This window comes from Ixodes scapularis, unplaced genomic scaffold (assembly GCF_016920785.2).
Source record: "Ixodes scapularis isolate PalLabHiFi unplaced genomic scaffold, ASM1692078v2 PGA_scaffold9__187_contigs__length_104089568, whole genome shotgun sequence".
Classification (NCBI taxonomy): domain Eukaryota; kingdom Metazoa; phylum Arthropoda; class Arachnida; order Ixodida; family Ixodidae; genus Ixodes; species Ixodes scapularis.
Window position 1 is genome coordinate 28399524 of NW_024609884.1, and position 20580 is coordinate 28420103.

At 44.0% G+C, this 20580-nt stretch overlaps 1 protein-coding gene across 1 annotated transcript in view; it reads right to left on the bottom strand.

The window, feature by feature from the left end:
• Positions 1–710: 710 nt before the first annotated feature.
• The window catches only part of LOC8028155 (protein slowmo), a 35170-nt gene continuing 15300 nt past the window's right edge, over positions 711–20580 (bottom strand). The window contains exons 4-6 of the mRNA XM_002410576.5: positions 8708–8778; positions 4994–5096; positions 711–3359 (exon numbers count right to left, since the gene is read on the bottom strand). Of these exons, the coding sequence (XP_002410621.2) occupies positions 3192–3359; positions 4994–5096; positions 8708–8778 (342 nt within the window). The 3' untranslated portion in view covers positions 711–3191. The remainder of the gene's footprint in view (positions 3360–4993; positions 5097–8707; positions 8779–20580) is intronic.

The following is a 20580-nucleotide window of genomic DNA, read 5'->3' on the forward strand; positions in this document are numbered from 1 at the left end:
CTTTTCGTCACTTTTTTTTTTAAATATAGTTGTGAATGGCGCCTGGGTGTGCGTCTTCCTCATGTCCGTTGTGTTTTGCGCCTTACACCATGCTTCATAGTGTACAAGACTGGTTTCTTGTAAGATTAAAACGCAAAAAAGCTCCGATGTCGTGTCCCTGCAAACAGTCGCAGTGTACATAAATGCCTCAAGCGCTTGCCCAACAATAGGGATGGGAGTTTTAGTAGACCGTGTTTCCCCCTCCGCAACGAAGAAACCGCCACTGCGCCTGCGTGCCGATGACCTTGGCTGTAGAGTGTCGGGTAGCGGAGAGGGAAGCACGGTCTACTAAAACTCCCTAATAACTGTTTTTTTTTTCTTTTGAGGCGGCACGGGAGAGGAGGTAGTAGAAGGGCGAGGGAGAAATGGAAGAGCACTAGGAACGTTAGAGATGGGAGGAGGCTTCGGTTCTACCTTCCCCAGCCTTCCTAGTGCTTGCCTTTCTCCCCCTCGCCTGGCGTTGCCCTCGCCTCTCCCAGCCCTTTCCACTTCAGCGCAACGAACGCAGCGTTCGCACTACTAACATTTGCTACTAAAGTGGAAAGAGGGGGAGGGGCTTCCATTTCGTACTTGACCTGTCACCTTCTGAGCGCACGCGAAGGCGCCAAAATACGCTCGCTTCGAAGGACGCGGCGAAGGAGCCGGGCAGCGCGAAATTGAGACAAGCGCAATATTCTATGCCGTCTTTATTCGTACCAAACTCGATCCGCGCCACCAACTGCTTCAGCCATCGAAGGCAACTGTGCGAAGGTTTCAACGAACTTCCAAGATGGTATAAAAAATAGCACTTTTTACTTGTAAAGAAACTGCACACAAGCAAAACTTGCGTGCCATCTCTCAAAATCCCTCCCTTAGGTACTCGCCGTTCACATGGCATTACTTGCCCTGCGCCTTCAAACTGGAGGTGTCAAGAGTGACCTATGAAATGGAAACGCAGTGCATGCACATTTATTTTACATCCACTTCCCAACATCTAACATCAACATTTATCAGTACACACCCTGGGTATAGGGCAAAATGGTCCCAAACAAAAAGGTTCTGGACAAAATGGCCCCGGACAATATGGTCCCAAGCGCAAACCCGAACAAAATGGTCCCCAGTGATTTATTGACACTGGGCACTCCGATAGTCTTAGTGAACTGCTGCTTTGAAGTCTTGTTCCACACACGTGCAAGATATATTTTAATGCATTCAAGTTTTTGGCGATCTATTTTAGGAAACAACTAACAAAGCCCAAACGTTAAAGGTCTATCATCGCTCATTCGGCTAGATATATGGCTGCTATTCACATAAGAGCACTGTACAAAGCTAGAGCGGAAATCGCTACACAAATACACACGCGCACACTAAAAGCACAAGGTCGCGATTCACTCTCTACGCTTGATAGGACTAGCCAGGATATCATACAAAAAAAAAAAAAGTTGTTGAGCGCCATTAGTGTGTTTTTTCAGCACTGCTCGACTGGTCCTATCAGGTTGTAGCACCGGCTGCACTGCGACTTTACTAAAACGTAATATATAGGTGTGGGAGAAAAATAGGTGCATCTTACGACAGCATTTATTAAATTTCGAATTAGTGCAATGGAGCTGGAAGAAAACGCATGCACATGATGAATCAAGGACATTATTGTGCACATACTACATGTGATGGTGTATAACGAAACTTTTTTTTTTTTTACCGTGCTGAATGTCACTTATAAATACATTTTTGGTATACATACTTCCATATTACACTTTTTCTTTCTCTTTGGCTCAGCTACTGACATGCAATCTGTTGTAAATTGAATATATAAACTTTAAAATGGTAAGCATGTCATAACTTAAGTATTCAGTTAAACATTTTCCTTTCTCTACATGCAATTTCATCAAGTACAAACAATTGACTATTCCCCGAAGAGCACGCCAACTATGCTTCAAGGTTAGCCCGAAACCATTTTGTGTCCGGGTTTGCACATGGGACCATTTTGCCCGGGGCCACGTTGCCCAAAGCCATTTTGACTGGGACCATTTTGTCTTGGATCATTTTGTCTTGGATCCCACACCCCCTAGCCAGATCATAATAACCACTAAATGCACTTTCCTCGACTGTCCTAGCAGGTAATTATTTATTGTTATTCTAAGTTGCTAGACATAAAAAGGAATTGGTAGCACTGCAGTACACAACCCCTTGAAAAAGAGCATGAGCTAAAACAAATCGAGCTTTTTTCGTTTTTCTTTCTTTCTCAGAATTGCCATTAGCTTACCCTGTTCTAGAATTCCACATGACTGCAGTTTTGAAATATGACTGAATGTTGGAGTGTTTTATCATTGTAAAAACTAGATGTAATGCCAGATGCGCAGTGAATAAAAAAAAAAGCTTTCTCAAGAGCAAAACCACATAAAACATGTGCAAAACTGGGAAAGCAAGCAGTTTACCAAGCTGAGCCAATTCAAGAAAGTGTGATGGCTCCATCTGCCTAGGTTGCATTTAATACATTTCCCTCACATACCAATCCCGACATCAAACGAAGGCTGGCTCAAACATGTGCACCTTTGGGTGTTTCCCCTCATAACAGCAGCACCAGTGACCAAAGGTGGGTGCGGTAATCCACAGTTGCTGGTGCTGGAGTGAACACAAGCAATGCACAGATCTGACCCAGACTTAACGTGACTTTGGCTTGCCGATTCCCAGAAAGCACAAATACATACTAGTCCCTTATTCTAGGTCAGTAGTTCCCAACTTTTATTTTCCAGAACTTAAGAGCCACACGGGCCAGCCTTGGAAATTCTGCAGCTGGAATGCAAAAGATACTATACAGAAAATTTTTTGCCATTTTTTTTTTTTGTTTGAAATTCGACTCTACAAATATGGCCACAAACACGAGAAATTCACAGAGACAATTCCTGCTTTGCGAACGTTTTACACGACAGGAAACGTTGGAAACCGCTGACCCAAAGGAACGAAGGACGCCACGATTTCATATGCTGCAGCTCTGCTCACAAATAGTGTTCACATATGTCCACAAGACACTTGAGAAAGCACAGACACTGCTGCCATCCGACAGAGTGGTTCCTCCGTAACAATGACAATAATGATAATCAATTGGTTAAGTTTCCTAAGTTTTGTTTTCTGTCTTGGAGAAATCGCATACAACAGATTAATAAGGCCCAATGTCAGTTTTTAAAGTGGTAGTGAGGTTCTGTGGACGTCAGGTGTGTCAGGTCATCCATCCCCTTCTTGGCAGCCGTTGTGATTTCATCCACACTTTTCACGGTTCGGTTGGTCAATTCTTGGACCTCTTGGCTCATACGGCCGATGACCCACTCCATGGCCAGACGACCCTGCAAGAGGCAATGCCCGGGGGGTGTCACGGCCAAAGCAGAACGCAGAGAGCAATGTTTGCCTTGCAAACCTCCTTTTTGGCACTTGTCTCAAACCAAAAGCAGAGTACCATATTTTCCAGACTATAGTTTGCAGACTATGCATGTTTAAAAGTTAAAATTTTATGCGGACTATACAAGGATCTGTTTTTCCAGACCGTACATCGCGATGAGACGTGGAAGATTTTGGGAATGACAGACTATGTTAATAGGGATTGATCTGCGACGCACACTTCTTTGTCAGCTAAAAGAGTGGGCAATTCTCAAGGTGTGCAGTGTATGAGAATGTTTTATGTGCAAACAAAACCAGATCCTTTTTTGGTTCGTTTTTTAGCTGAAACTTGCTTTTGCGAACTATACACCAGGTGTGGACTATAGTCCGGAAAATATGGTAATACTATTAGAATGAACCCATACAAATTCAAATTTGTCTGTCCTTCATTTTAGAAGTTCTGCTCCTTTAGCTAGTTTACATTTTACAAAATGAATTGTAGACTCTAGTAAAATGGTTGAAAGGGAATACAAAAGGGAATAAAAGTTCCACAGTTTGCCATCCAGAAAAATTACGTAAACTAGGAAGCGAATTACTACATATAAATGTAGCTGGAATGCCCAAGACATTGACAAAATCTACTCTGAAAATGACCTAACTGTGTTAATTAACATATCTGCACTGAGAATGTTGAGAAATTGACAACAAAAAATAAGATCTATATAGGTGTTGCATGTGAAGCTGCAAGCAATGAAGTTGGTATCTAAATAATTTCTAACAGTGTCTGCACCTTTAAAAGTGCTTCTATAGTAAATGTGAAGCCAGCAAGATCATAATAGAAAGATTATCTAAAATACCTGAAAAAAAAAAAAAAAAAAAAAAAGCTTCTGAATATTGGGAATTTATATCTCATTTGAAAGTGAAGACAGAAAATATTCCCTGGCGAAGAAGTGAGGATCCATTCAGATCACCTAGATATAGCTAGATCCACCAAAACTTTAGCTACATGCCAACCAGTGTACTATAGGCCACAATATGAAAGGGGACACTTCCTCACTTTTTTGACACAACTACAAATTTTGGAACATGTTATGGTCAAGAGAAGGGCCAGAACGGGCAGTTTAGATCCCAAACTACATACTGATTGACAGGTTTAACGAAGGTTGTGGGAGCCACAAAACTGGGAAGAAGAAAGGTGAACTGTTCCCGTTCATATTGTTCCCGAGAGTACATATTACTAGGTGGGGATGCCTTAGCAGAGTTTAAAGTCCCTCAAATGAATACTCATAGGCTGGCACTTTAAGCTGGAGCTACCAAGACACGTATACTAGTTGAGAAAGAGGCCTAGTGCTTTCAGCAGCACACCTGAAACACATCCCAAGATCAAAACTTTGTGGCTCCCTCACATATAACTTGGTCTATGAAACAACCCAAAGCCTCTGGTGTAGTCTCCTGAAATACAAATGACTCTCTGGGCACTTTACCAAATGCCGCCAAAGATATGTGATTCTTTTGTTGGAAAGTGTACATGGAAGGTATTTCCTGAGGCACTAGATTTTGAGAAAACATGAAAGGAACCACAAAGCACACGCATCTGACTTACCTTTCCGGCATTTGAGGAGATGGCCTTAGCGACAAAGTCTTCTAAGTAACTGCTCAAAGGTACCCCTCGAATTGTGATGACTGCCTCCTGTTTCATCAGCGTGCTGCAAAAGCATTGATCATTACAAACCCAGCTCTGAACTGCAGACACTGCAGGGAGGAACCTTCAGTAGACAGCACAAGAAACCGACACAGTATAAGGACTAAGCCTTTCTGACTGACTACTGTAAGTGACTACCACAAAATCCTGAGCAAGTGCCCACTCACAAAATTTGGATCCGTATTTTCTCGCGTATTACCCGCATCAAAACTTTAAAAAACGCGAATTTGGACGCGAGAGTGGTTTCACGGCAGTACGCGCCGAGCCGCATGGTCGATAGGGATGTAAATTCCCCAGAATCCCTCTTAGCCGTTGCTTCCTAGGTACTTTCTCCCGTCTCTCCTTGTTTACCTTCTTTTTTGGAGTTGCCATCTTTGCATCGTCTGCGCGCCAAAATGCTGGAGTGGCCGCGCACCCACAAAGAGAGAACGAAGCAAGAAACGTCAATCTTGCCATCTTGGTCTACCCGATCCGTTCGACAAGAGGTGTGCTCGGCGGCAGTCCTTTACAGTGGAGCAGAACTGAAAATAATCAGCATTGCCGAAGATATCGGAACCGTGTGGCAGGCCGAAAGTATGATGTCGACAAATCTTGTATACGTGAGTGGAGAGCAAAGAAGCAGGATCTTCAAAGTGCAAGCTGTGACCACAGGTCCTTCCGCGGTCCCAAGACTGGAGCCTACCCCCAGATCGAAGCCAAGCTGGCGGAGTTCATTGAGGAGAAGGGAAGCCGCGGCCACGCCGTATCAACAGAGATGGCCCAGATCGAAGCTCTGAGGCTGGCAAGAGAAGACTGCATACCGCGCGACCAGTTTCGTGCCAGCTGCGGGTGGTTTCACCAATTCATGAAACGCCAAGGATTTCCCATCCGGAGGCGGACGACCTTATGCCAACAACTTCCTGACGCCTACGAGGAGAAGTTAGTGAACTTCCACCGCCACGTGATTGGGCTCCGAAAGCGACACAACTACTTGTACTCGCAGATTGGTAACACGGACCAAACTCCCGTGTACTTTGAAATGCCACTGGACACAACTCTTCAGAAAAAGGGCTCCAAGTCGGTGAGCATTTTGACGGGCGGCAACTCGAAACTGCGTTGCAGTGATGTTGTGCGTATTAGCAGACGGCACGAGCTACGGCAGTATGTGATCTTTAAGCGCAAGACGCTTCCCACTGATTTGCCCTCCGGGATAGTTGTGCATGCGGAGGACAACTCCTGGATGAACAGTCATCTTGTCGTCGACTGGTTGAAAACCGTGTGGGAGAACAGGGCGAGCACGACATTAGCGCGGAGGTCCATGCTAGTGCTGGATGCGTTCCGGGGCCACAACACCGAGGAAGTGAAGACCCGTCTCGCGGATGACAAGACGAACCTCGTCATGATCCCAGGCAGGATGACGTCCATGCTTCAGCCGATGGACGTTTTCTTGAACAAGTCATGTAAGGCACACGTGAAGCGCATGTACACGGAGTGGATTGCCGAGGAGCAGTACGACCTCACGCCGACGGGCCGGATCTGCAAATCTGACATAGCAGTACTTTGCAAGTGGATTATCAACGCGTGAAAGGCGATTCCTGCACAGATGATCTGCAAGAGTTTTAGGAAGTGCTGTATCAGCAATCGCCTGGACGGCATGGATGACGATGCTTTCTGGGACAATGAAGATTCTTCAACTGATAGCTGCAGTGACTGTAGCGATGAGTAATGTTCCAATAAAGGTACTGTTTTTGGTGACTGACATTGCTTTCCGTGGGTTATTATGCGGGTAATATGAGGTGTCTTTTTTTTTTTCTTTTTCTAGAGGTCGTAGGTTGGGGGTGCGAGTTATATGCGCAAAAATACGGTAATCATGTAAAACTGGGGCATGAGCGCTCCTTAGATCAACAATAAGTAACGATATGTCCTTTGCATATTTTCCGAATGTAACAAAATTGAGGGGTGAGCACTTATTGTGGGATGAGCGGATGCTTAGTATCTTGCGGTGTAAGGTTGTTTAATATTAATTTGAACAGCTTTGCGTGAGAGTAAGACGAATGCCGTTTTCACTATGTATTTATAAGGCTCGGTGAATATTAGATGAGGGGATAGTCATCATGGGAAGTAGGGTGATTAACCAGCTTTTTAATTATTGGTTTTCATGGTCATGTTGCAATTGCATTATTGATGGCAATTACTATTAGAGGCCAGACCAATTGAAAGAATTTGCCAAAATGTAATGGTTTTTTATATATTAATTGAGAAATGTTCACATTTTTTATCCCGTTTAAAAAATTTGCATGCAACAAGCACGCCGTAAGCCCTGCCCACAATGACGCTAAAAGGAGTGACATAGTGTCGTCACTATCTCGGCAGTGTGTCCTCGGTGGATAAGCATACGACAAAAGTGACTATGTGACTGAAATGACTATGTCAATCTTTTAAGCACCATTGTGGGCAGGGCTTGCAGTGTTTTTTGCACTCAATTTTTAAGTTGGGCTAAAAATTGTGAAAATTTGTCAATTAATATCTACAAAATCATTACATTTTCGCAAATTATTTTAGTTGGTCTCGCCTCTAATTGCAACATGACCCCTAAACAAATTATTAAAAAGTTAGTTACCAGATATTAGTCAATTAGTCAACTTAACATGACGAATAGTCCCTTATCCAATGTCCACCGAACCTGATAAATGTATGGTGAACACGGCACTCGTCTAACTTTCACCTCCTCTTTTAAAAAAATCTGTTTGAATTAAAATGAAGCACCCTGTATATTCGTAGGCTCATTATTTCGCAAAATTTTGCGAAGTGCAGGTTTCGAGAATAATTCATGGGGCATAAAACTTTGCGATTGAAAGTGGTATGCTATGTATTTGTTACCATGGGGTGACATATTCGCATGATCAATATTCTGCAATACTTTTCAAGTTGCAAAATTCGCAAAAATTAAGTCGTTTACAGTATATCCACTTGCGAGTTTACAGAAAATTTTGTGCAGACTAATATGACCTCTAGTACAGTGGTTCTCAAGCATGGATGTGTCGGTGATGAGGGACCCCATACCCGACACATGGGTGAACCATGCCAGCGGGGCAAGGGGAGGTACAAAATAAGACAACTAAATGCAGTGTAAGAAGGGCATTTTTTTTACAGATGTGAGAATCAAGTAAAAGGATGAATGGATGGATAGATGGTAACGGCTGTACCCTTTATGACGGGCGGTAGCTAGTGCCACATAGCCAGGGTTAAGAAAAAACCTTTCTTTTTTTTCTTTTTTAAAGAAAAGAGGGAAGGGGGAGGGGGGGGGGGTTGAGGCGAGGGCTTCACAGACCCCAGCTGCTCCGCGGAACCCCATTTGAGAACCACTGCTCTAGCAGACAGTTCACATACTCTTTTCAAACTAACTGAAGGATATCTTGCATGCCCCTATGAAAATCTCAGAATTATAATGCAGACTACCCGGAAATCTTAAATGTGTGGCTACAACCTGCCCACACTGCCATAAGCATCCATCAGACTGCAAGCATTTCAAAGTTCTGCACAAAAAAAAAAAAAATTGGGTTAAGAGCAAGATTGAGGAGGCATTATGCTTTGCCTGCTCTGCTCCGTTTCCTTTCAAGAACTGCAACAACTTACCAGCTCTGTTCCTGAGGGTGTTCCGTGTAGGTGAGCTTCTCCACTATGGAAATCTCATTGCAGAAGGTCAGCTACAAGGTAGACAACACAGCATAAGAGCTCGGATCAAAAAGTACCTTGTAAACATTAAAGGGGTTATGACACGGCAAAAATAAAATATGAGATAACTATACTGCTAGGACCCATTGTATGTTCCTATAATCCCTCTAAATTTGTTTTGAAAATTACGCGGTAGTTTCGTGGATAAATCGATTTATAAGCGGGTCCCTCGGAGGGGCGGACCGGGCAGGGCTGGAGGCCGGCTACGTAGCCAGCCTCCACCACGGTGTCTCCTTGCACGCACTCACAGACTTGGCTCTCTTGGCGTCTCGAGCCTTCAGCTTCCTCGTTTACCTCCCGCATTTCAAGCATGCGGTCCCCGACGATTACGTCTACGGCATCGCTCACCTTGTCAAAGTGTTCTACACTGATCGCAGCAGCGATGAGAGTGATTGCTATTAATTTATGTTGGAAGCTGTTCATTTTGACAGCGACCCGCTGGCTACCAGCTCCAGCGACGACGAGTGACGGACGAACTCGCCGTGGTCACCGCCGTCCAGGAATATCTCGCAGGCGCATGCACAGTGGAAAGTCAACGGGCCGGGGGTGAGAGCTAGAATAGCTTTCGGGTTACCGAGTTGCGTGTGCGGTTTTGATTGTACCGCGGCGAGGAGAGCTTGGGCGATCATGGGGGCGCCTAGAATAAGAGAGCGTTCATGGTCACATGGTTTATGGACACCATGCTGTGACTAACTTGGGCAGTGTTGCCTGGTCGCCAGATGAAAATGATGAAAATTAGTAAATTGAATATTGCAATTAACAGAGCTCTAAAAATCATGTAACTTGGTGTATACACTAACTAGCATATGAGCATTCCATTTCAAGAATAATCTATCCGTTTAATTTTCGTGTCATAACCCCTTTAAGATTAAACCCTTTCAGTGTGAGAAACCCACATGGATTAGATTAGTGTTTTCACTTTTCAGAAAGCTGTGAGCAGTGCCCTTTAAGGTTGATTCACACAGTGCATTATCTCAACACGCAATGGTTTCGCCAAACCAAGATTTCATGCAATCAGCTAGTCCGCACGTCGAGTTTGACGAGCGAAAACTGCGACATGTTGACTCACGAGAATTTCGCCAAACATTGTCATCTGCACCGAGAATGTCAAGCGCTTCACAGCAGATGACATGAAGTACACAGAGTGTGAAGAGATAGTCTGCTTTATTAATATCACTTGATAAGCTTCATCAGATTTGGCTCGCTCAGTTTGCTAGGCCTGCCAAACCGAGGAAACAATGTGAACGTCAAAGAACAGAAGGATGATCTCAAAGTATTTCTGAAATTTTCGCACTGCTAAAAGATCAGTAATTTCTAGTCATCATGTTCTGTTGAATCTGCACCTCGCCGCCAACCAGTGTCACCTGTATGCACCGCTTCCCTGCTTGTCGCTCAACGCCATGTTTGTTTTCTTTTTTCGGCTTTGGCTTGGATATGGGATCAGCCAGAAATCGGGCTCCTCCAAAAGCTCGCTCTGTCCCGAAGAAGAGACGTCACAGCGATGTTAAGCAGCCATTGGCAGCGTCCATGTTCCTCTTTCGGATGATTGACGGGCCTCGGTGAAGTTTCAGCAAAATTTCACTCTAAGAGCGAGGAGCACATGCATCCTTCTTTTGACATGGGAGTCTTTACCGGTCTGGTTCAAATGACACATCTGTTTCCCAAAGCCTAGTTTCACAACACTAGACTTGCCACAAAGATGCATTGTGTGAATAGACCTTTAGATCTTCAAACAAAGATACTTGCTTCTACGCACAGGTTTCACAGACTGCTGAATGAAATGAAGATAAACAGAAAGCTATTGTACTGAAAGAGTTAAAGGGACACTGACACCCCCCAAAAATGTTTGTTATTTTTTGCCAGGCGATTTATTATGGTGTCAGGAGAATACCCAATCAACATTTCGCTGCAGTCACATATATTTTTAATAAAGCCAAAAAACTCAACTGCTCGAAACCAAAACACAAGCACAGAAGCTCATGGCCCGGAAATCATGTGGCTACACCCGACCGCATTTTTTCTTCCTCAGTTTCTCCGGCCCCTAAAGCAGACAACGACGACAAAGAACTTGCATCAATCGTTTGTCGTGAGATTGTTTCAGACTTAAACCTCTTCCACTCAATGTTCTGCATTGAAGATTGATTGTCTGGTACCACGAACGACAGTTCCGAAGTAGTGGCCCCACGTCACTCACAACGTTGGTCTGCCGTGCGCTGCCATCGCGTCGTCCCGCCCACAGAACGTTGCCAAACTGAGAATGACGTGCATGTGTACTTTCTGTGACCAATGTAACCTTTTTTTTTTTTTTTTTTTATTATGTATTTGCAGGTTTCTGGAGGCCACAAAATGAGGTTTATATTCTTTTCTAGTTTTAATACTGAATGCGTGCCTTGGTGACCCTCGACTTTGAATATATTTGGTATGCTTTAGTTTGAACGCCACATGACCATGGAAATGAAAGCGAGCGCGACTGAAACCGGCAGACTCTCGGCCGGCTGTTTACGGGCAGAAAGAAAACAAATTTCTACCATAAACTGTGTTCTGGGTAGTTGGGCTCTCATAAACGAACTCAGCTCTGTTACATCATGGTGCAGTAGTGGCACGTCGGGTGGTTGGTTTGGAAGAAACCAGACAAAAACCTGCCTTCTCGTCAAAATGCCGCGACTGGGGCTGATCCAAAAAAGTTGGGAAAGGCTTGAAAATCAGTTGTCATGTGTTTTCTGCCTGTTCGGTTCATCCGAGAACGTGGATAGGAACCGTGCAAAAGAAAAACCAGACGCCGTCGAACCACGATTGCTTGTGAAAGAAGCACTTTGGGTTGAATTCACGGATACTTGTCGTCGTCAGATTTCTTTGTTTTGTTCCAACACGAATACGGCAAAACTGCCAAGTTGTACAGACCACCTGCGGATACGTTTAGAGTGTCATCGAGTTCAAACAGTCGCCTGATCGCTCAAGTTGTCGTCTGCTCTCTCAAACGTTTCTGCTTGTCGTTTGCTCGTTCAAACGACAGTAGCCTGTAGACCAAACCTTGATCCGGTGATTGCGATAAGTAAGTGCAAGCCTCAAAAGACTTTTAAGTTTAAAAGTTGGTTGGGGTAAGTAGGCTCGGTGTAAACAGTAGATTCAAGAAGATGTTGACAATTGTTACCAGTGGCCCTTGTTATGCCTGATTCACTTGGTCAGATTCTGCTAGCGATTTTCAGTATAGACGTCGACATCTCAGCTACGGTCCACGCTTTTGCAGTCCGAGTGACATCATGACTGAAAATAGCGAGCAGAACCTCATCATACAAATCAGGCTTTAACATCCATTCTGCAGCGCCCACGTGGAATGAATATAGGCATGTCACATTATTCATGCAGAGTTTGTGGTGTAATGAGTCCAATGCGAAAAAGAGCACAGGAACCCACACCGACACCGACAACATCACATTCCAATGGTGTGTTTATGGGCGATGACAAGCTTCTTGCCCAACTCCATAGAGCATGCGCAGCGCCGGTGGCGTCCGCTAGGGGCACTCCGGTTTGAATGTAAACATGAGTTGGTCTATAGGTCATGTTCAAATAAAAACCACAGTGAGCAAAAATAACCAGTCAGTGTCCCTTTAAGTAGTCAAAATCTGATTTACAAACGGCAGAGCTACCAAACTCTGTGGCCAACTCTGTAGAAGAACGTAAAAAAAATGTTAGGTGATGAGCCCTCATAACTGTGGATGCATCACTGCCTCTGGACCAGGCTAGAACAAATTGAGAAATAAAAAAGCCAGATGGAATATTAACCAAATAATGCCCTAGTATACTATAGTTTTCTGAATACAATTACAGTAAACCTTTATATGAAAACAGCCTGCATGTGCACAGAAGATGTAAAGAGCTGCCAACTGTAGTTCGTAGACAGAAACCATCACATGGCAAGGGCAAGGATCTGTTGATAATGTGAAATGTGTTGAGCTCTCCGGTGGCGAGCATGAGGTCTCACACACCATAAAATAAAAAGCAAGCAATCACCCAAAATTAGGAGATAATCTTGAAAAACTAGGAGATGGGCACTTAGGTTTAAGACTAAAAGTGCAGAATGGGCACAAGGAAAGGTCACAGCTTTGCACCTGTGCAACATGGTTCACCATTTTGCACCGATAAGAATGTGTCGAGCTTCACCACTTGGCACCAGCATGCTCGGAAAAGCGGCTCATGTGGAGAAGCACCTCAGTTAGCTAGGTCATCTCAGAAGTGGCCACTTGATATGACCTTTGCTTATTTTTTCAAACGCTGCACAAGTGGCGGATGGGTGCTTATTGTGGCATGAGCTCATGCTATTTTACAGACTCAGATTGATGAAACAGAAACCAAGTCTGGTGCTAAACACATTCTTGCCTTCACCATTGGCTAAGTCCTTACTGCAATGACCAGTGTTGGGCATTGTACATCTAAAAAGTACTTGAAGTCAAGTGCAAAGTAACCGAGAGGCTATGTACTTCAAGTAAAGTAGTAAGTACACTGCACGCAATGTACTTGAAGTGAAATACTATAAATACAATACTTTCAAAGTAGTGTACCATAAGATCCCGAGAGATGCCCCACCCCCGAAAGGTAACCCACCCCTATCTTTGGCTCGATTTGCTATTTCATTTTAAACGCCGAAAGATAGCCCACTCCTAGGAATCGTAGTGTTTGAATCAATGATGATCTTGGCGTACCGTATTTACTCGAGTAATAGCCACACTTTTTATGAAGAAAACCTGAAAGTTCACTTTTCCGCAGAGCACGCTAATTGCCAATCACCTCAATCGACAGCATGATTTCAGCGGTTTACAGGACAGAGATAATGTCTTTGCACGAAGATGCCATTTGTGAAGATTGCATTTGTACGGAGAATTGTGTTCTCGAACTAGTAGTTCGTCGCTTTGCAATTTATTCGCAATGCGATGATTGGGTGTGATGTGTTTTGCGGGAAAGCAGACGCAAGGGCCTTGTTCATAAATAGTGCGGCTATTCCTCGAGTAAGCACGGTAAATGCATCTAGTTAGCTATGGCGGGATATAAGTGAACATTGCTGACTGGGAAGTACTCTCATCATTGCTTCATTACCCCTTGCCGAGATATGTTTGAAAGGAACACATAATCTAAAAATAGCATTTTTTAAACTGTCTTGATTGCACACCGAAAGTTAGCATACCACTTATTTTCACCCAATTTTCCCTCGATTTTAGGTGGGCTATATCTTGGGATTTTAAGGTATAAGCAATGTTTAACACAATCTTTCATGAAATATCTTCATTCACCTATGCAGTGTTTAATAAACTGGCACGCACAGCCCCAGAGGTACTTGAATGTGTCACTTAGAGTACATTTATTATTTTGATGGCGAATACTGGATATCCTCAAGTGGTCATGCAGTATTTACTATTCAACACAATGAAGTTATAAGTAGAGTTTGGTGTTTTTTTTTGGTTTATACGTATGCTGAATTAATTTTTCAGAACTCAGTTTTGAACCCAAAAAGGTCAGTATTTTAAACCTATATGACACAGCGTCGCCGCAAAATTTTTTTATTAGTTTTTGAGTTACTTTGGAGCAGTGTGGTGCAATTTTGACCGATTTTGCGTTTTTGGCGCAACTAGGCGCAGAAAATTGGGTTTGTATCCAAATGGCGCAATTGGCGCAGATGTCACACCTCTGCTTGTGTCAAAATGTTTCCCTCTGACGAAATTATCTTGCAAGCTGCAACGGAGATTTTCTGTAAAACTTAGGTTGACACTGTAGCGGCCGCTTTTGACCTCCCAAGCAGTATGCAACCAGCCGTGATTCATAGGATGGTGCGCATACAATCGCGTTTCCTGTTGCATTGCAAACCTCTATTTGAACCTCGTAGTGCAAGCACTTAATAGTGAGTTTCAGATCATTTTCAGAGGCCCCCTATCGCTCTGGGCGCGTGCTTCAGGGCGTGCTTTGAAGTGGCAGTGCGAGCTTCCGCTACACATAGCGTTACCTGAAAACACGATCTACTAAAACTTCCTATTATGCATTGTGAATTTATACTTCGTGTCACCTTAACGTGGATAGGCTCTAAGGCTACGAGCGCTCAAGCAGCTGGGCCACCGGTCAATGCCATCCACTCGCACGTGTAGCTTTTGCGCTTAGACCATGTTAAAATAGTGAGTTTTGTAGATTGTTTTCAGAGGCCCGTTATCGCTCTGGGTGCGCACTTCAGGGCATGCTTCGAAGTGGCAGAACGAAAGCTCATGGACAGCGCGAGCTCTTACACAAAGTGTTGCCTGAAAACAAGAGCTTCGTTCGATTTAACTGCACCAGTGCAGGAAAGTGTAGGGCGGTGTACTTCCGGTCGTACCTTAATACACATACCGGAAGTACACTGCGCTACACTTTTCTGCGATGGTGCAGGAGGTGCCGGTAAATCTAACAAAGTTACGATCTACTAAAATTCTCTAGTGACATTAAGTACAGACGTGATCGGCAAGTAATGAAAATAAAAATTAAAAATAAATTAAAAAGGAATGCCACCCTCACGCGGATCGCAGTTGCATGCGACCACACCAACGACTCCACACGGCAGACGGCCATACCGCCCCACATGTCCAACATTCAAAACCGAAACTCCATGGTCAACTAATTCGCTGCATGCATTGCATGGACTTTGCCGTGATGAGGCACTTCGTGTTTGGGAAGGGGTCTATTGGTTCCACTTGCCTTCCAAGTGGTCATGGTCAGCAAACCACTTTGAAGTGGTACCACTTGCTTTCCAAGTGGCTATGATCTTAAAGTGGTTCCACTTGCCTTCAAAGTGGTCATGATAAGAAAACCACTTTGAAGTAAGTGGTTCCAGTTGCTTTCCAAGTGGTTCTACTTGCCTTCCAAGTGGTTCTACTTGCCTTCCAAGTGGTTCTACTTGCCTTTCAACTGGTCCTTTTAATGGATTGAATTTTGATTCCAATTCCCGAATGGAATGAGTTGCCATTTGGCATCTCTTTAAAATTCCAAACAGTAAAAAATTTTCTTGGGACTCAACCTAATAATTACACATACTTATTTTTATCTAAAAATGAGGACAAATGAAACTGAAAATGACAGGATTTTTTTTGTTTGGTATTGTGTTGAAACCAATTACCCGAATAACACATGTGAAAAAAATATATATATATGGTGACAGTAACAATTTTTAAAAAAATACTTTACAAAAAAAAAAATTTTTTTTTTGCTAGAATTGGCAGGAATTGTTGGGAGCGTCTGTGCACACTGGGCAAAGATGGCGGCCGCGAGGGAGCACACACACATGGCGCTAATTCCATCAATGAAAAGCACGGCATCTGTGGCATTGTTACGGCAGTCAAGAAAGTTGGGTTATGTTTTATTGCTTCGAGTGCTGAATAGTGCGGTGATAATGACCTTAGGTCTGTCATCTCGTAGCGAAAAGGATGGATAACAAATGGTTTATGGGCCCAAGGCAGGCACGTAGCCAGGGGGGGAAGAAAGAAGAAAACTAAAACTCAAGCTCAAAAGCTGGTGGGTAAAGAGGTCCAGGCAGCAATATTGAGATGCCAAGCGGCATCTAGAGAACACAGATGGGCAAAGAAAAAGGGGGCCACACCAGCCAAAGTAGCATCAAAATGGGAGGACTTTCAGGAAAGAAAGCGGGAGGCATCCGCATTGATACAGGCCAAAATTGGGAGGGCGGGGGTCCAGTGGATGATAGAGATAAACTAGAATGATAAGAATGTGGCAAAAAGGTTCTGGGAGCACATCAGTGCACAGAGAAAAAAGACTGAGGAATACCAGCAGACACTAACCACACAGGAAGGGACAAAGGTAGAGGGGGAAGAGGCAAGAGAACACATTAGACATACAATCGAAACAGCATTTTCAGAGTTAGAACCAGGTCAGGCCGTAGGGAATGGCAACAACTACACAACACAAAAGGCGGACCATAGTGAAGAAGAGGAAGACGACAGGGGAATGGGAAAAAGCAGAAGGAAAGGCTGGAACTGCGACAGGTCCAGATGGCATACCAATGAGACAGATAAAAGTTCTAGGCAAAACAAGCAAATTGAAACTGAGGCAGGTGATTGACCAGATAATTATGGGAGAGGAGGTACCCAGTGACTGGAAATTGAGCAGGATGAGATTAAGGGCAAGGGAGACAGACAGTATCAAATCATACCGACCAATCACAGTACAGACTAGCTATGCAAATTGTAAGAAGAAGAATGGAAGAATGGGCAGAGAGAAAGCAGATTCTGGGGGAGCTTCAAAAGGGTTTCAGGAGAGATAAACGACTAGATAACTTATTCGCAATCACTCAGTGCATACAAATAGCAATGACAAGTCAAAGGCCATTATGGATAGCATTTTTGGACATCAAAGGGGCATATGACAATGTGAATCAGGAAAACCTCCCGGACCAACTGAAGGGATATGGGCTAGGGGGAACCAAGGAGTCGCAAGTGTGTGAATGGGCCTTTACCGATAAAAAAAAACACATATTACTTTTCCTTTTTTTAGAATGAACTGTGACTAAGAAAAATGCTATTTGATTCATTTACTTTGTTACATTTTAGGTTTAAGTACATACCTGTCAGATTGTCACACTTTCATATGGCAGTTGCAAACTCCTGGTGGCAGCAGTGTGCTAAACACAACCATTTGTTAATATTTGCTTAGTGCTCATAAAAATAGAAGAAAGATTATATATGATCTTACAGTAGGTTAAATGAAGATACCTGCATGTGTCACATAAAAGACAAAATTTTCATATATATAAATAATAAAAAAAATTATTTTTAAATAACATTATGTACCAAATTTGAAAAAAAAAAAAAAATTAACTTCAGTTATGAGGCACTTATTTGTATTGATTTTATACACGCCATTATTTTTCTCGGAGAAATTACCAGATAAGGTCTCAAAAGACAATAGAGCGTTTTCACGTGATAACAATCCGCCATTTTGCTGTTAGCGGTTGGTACAGATTTATACTTCCCCTCAGAAGTTGTACACAGTAATGGAGAAGCCAGGGATGCGAGCACAAGGTTCTTTTAAAGGGAAACTCCGGTCCATAGTTTCGATTTTGGAATTATGACTGTTTTTAGCGCAGCCAGCGTCCCTGAATTACAAGGTGTAAATTTTTTCTCGGTATTGTGTGTAGTTTTAAAGATATCGACGCCTCAAAGTGTTGTTGGGGGGGACGGTCGACAAAACTGAAACTAGCCGCTCGAGGCCCCAGCAACACTGGAAATCAGCTGCCAGGCGGAGTTGACGTCATGGTCGTTCTCGTTCCACGAGTATGCGGTCCAAGCGGCATCTGCCTCTGTGGCGCTAGCCATTTAAATATAAAAGGTAAGCTGCTTTCGTTTTAATTCTGTATATGTGGTAGATATCCAGCATATGTTGCAAGAATTCGTGCGTAACCCAAAAGCTAGTGACTGGCAGGCAAGTGAACTCGTTCGGTGCCGGTGTAGGACGCCGATCTCACTACTCCTCTGCTTCGACTACGGTAGTGGTTATGGCGTACGCCAAAATCAATACCGTAGTTGTTTATTTCGCTAAAACGGCGGAAGTAACTTTCTGCGGCAAAATATTCCGACTGTTTGTTGCTGTTTATACGAGCAGTGGAGCGCGCGTGCGGCAGGCGTCGATTAACTTTGTACCCGGTGGCCATCACTGTGCGTGCGCTTGTCCGTACTCGTCTCTAGGCCTAAATTGTCATCGGGGCTCCGTGGATGGAGCGGCATTGTTCTATACGCCGCGCTGCCAGTGACGTACAGTACTCGAGGGGCCCTCGCCGTGCGTGTGCTTGTCCGTACTCGTACCTAGGCCTCTCGCTTTCACACTGGGGGTCAGTCCCACATGCGAAGCTTTGGGGCTTTCCGGCGCAAGCCGCGGCATTCGAACACGCCTGTGCTGGGTTGTATACGTTTGTCTATTCGTTTTTTTTTTCCTCAGGCGCGTAAAGAGTGAGTTTGTAAGTTACGACACTGTAATTTACCACATAAGTTTGTCTAGGTGGTGTATCTAATTTGTGAAAATATCAAAGAAAAGGCTTGCCGCACTCAAAAGTAACAAAAGAAACACAAAAAAACTTGTGATTGGAGCTAGTTAGTGGTTGTAGTCTACATGCCCACCATTCCACATTCAATGGAGCGTGAATGCTCCATGTTCAACAGTGCATTTGACAATGACTGCTTTATTGATCTGGATACTTTTATCATGTTTACCTTTTGTGTAAGACATGCCACTTAGTAATGCGAAGTTCACTGCTATGTTGACTGCATATTTTACCTTACATCTTCACTGTGGTACGGCAGGAATCATCCTTTTCACTAATTTAATGCAGGACGCATATCAACAACCCACAAATGTTGCTTTTTTGTAACCTTTGCCTCCTTTCTCTATATGGGATAAATAAAGCATTTGATTTTGAATCCCTGCATCAAGGTCGTGTGCCAATTTCCAAACTGAGCAAGCTTCTTTTTTCTTTTTTTTTTTTTTTAGCAGACGCATTGTTTAGTGAAGACATCGAAGACTACAATAGCTGGAGCTTTAACCCCTATGCACATGACCCCCTGCCACGTGCTGACGCACTTCGCAGGAAGAGTGTTTCTGTCGAACACCACTGATGCGCGCGAGTGCGCACCGAGTTGCTCGCTAAAGCGAGCCATAGAGTTTTCACAAGCAAATAAACAAAAGGCTATGAGGAGTTTCAGCGACGGTGTCACCGCCCTGGCGGCCGGTCGCCGAAAGAGAACGAGGGGGATAGGTTCGCTGGGCGGTGGCTTTGTGTATATGCGCTGGCCGCGAACGTAGGCTTATAAACTTCGGCAGCAAGAATATTACGCGGCTCTAGTGTTTCGGTACGAGCAACAGAGGTGACACGATCTGCTACGACCAGCTACGACCACCCGCCGCAGCGATGCAGGCGTCGAAGGAGCGCAACCTGTGTACTACCAGTACTACGCAGTCAGCCGCCATCGCCCGACGCAGATCGTTCGGCATTCAGGGCTTTCCGCCCCGGGTTCTTCGCTTGTACTTGGAACCGAGTATTATTTCCTGTGCTTGTGTATGTGCTCAGTGGCTGGATATGGACCTCATAGAGCAGTTCTTCAGACTCAACAGCGATTCAAAGTTGACGGCAGAAGGGCTTGCGGCAACGCTTTCGGTTGGTGCACGGCTGCGACGACTACACGGATAAATTTTTAAGATTGGTGCTAGCAAGGTGGGCCATAGTCGCTTTATGTTGACACGATTTTGAGTGGTACTCCGTGCAAAGGCGCATCTATCGCGTTTCTAATCCACCTTTGTTTTTGTTGTTTTTAGCACGCACGACCGACTGCTAAGCAAATGCTTCTGTACGGATCACGGAGTGAATTTCTTCGGCCTTACATTGCGGAACGCCCAATAAAAAGTCATATTCGTTCAGCAAGAAAACTTCCCTTTCGAGTGACCTTCTGATTGATAATTTCTCCCGTACTTAAGTGCTTTAATCAACACGATCGATTAAGTTTGCTTCCCTAGTTAGGACATTTTTGTGCTACATGCGGCACTAATGCTTGGCACGATGTTTGCCACTGGTGGTATTGTGAATTGGTTTACTTCCAAAGCTAACAGTGTGACAGGTGGGACCATTCAATTTGCTAAAAACGTGATGATATGGGAATTTCGTTGCATAACTAGCGTTTTACGTTTAAGATTGATAAGAAACATGCTCATGTGATGATGCATGTCTACAGCATAAGCTTTGCAGATCCAGAATAGATGTG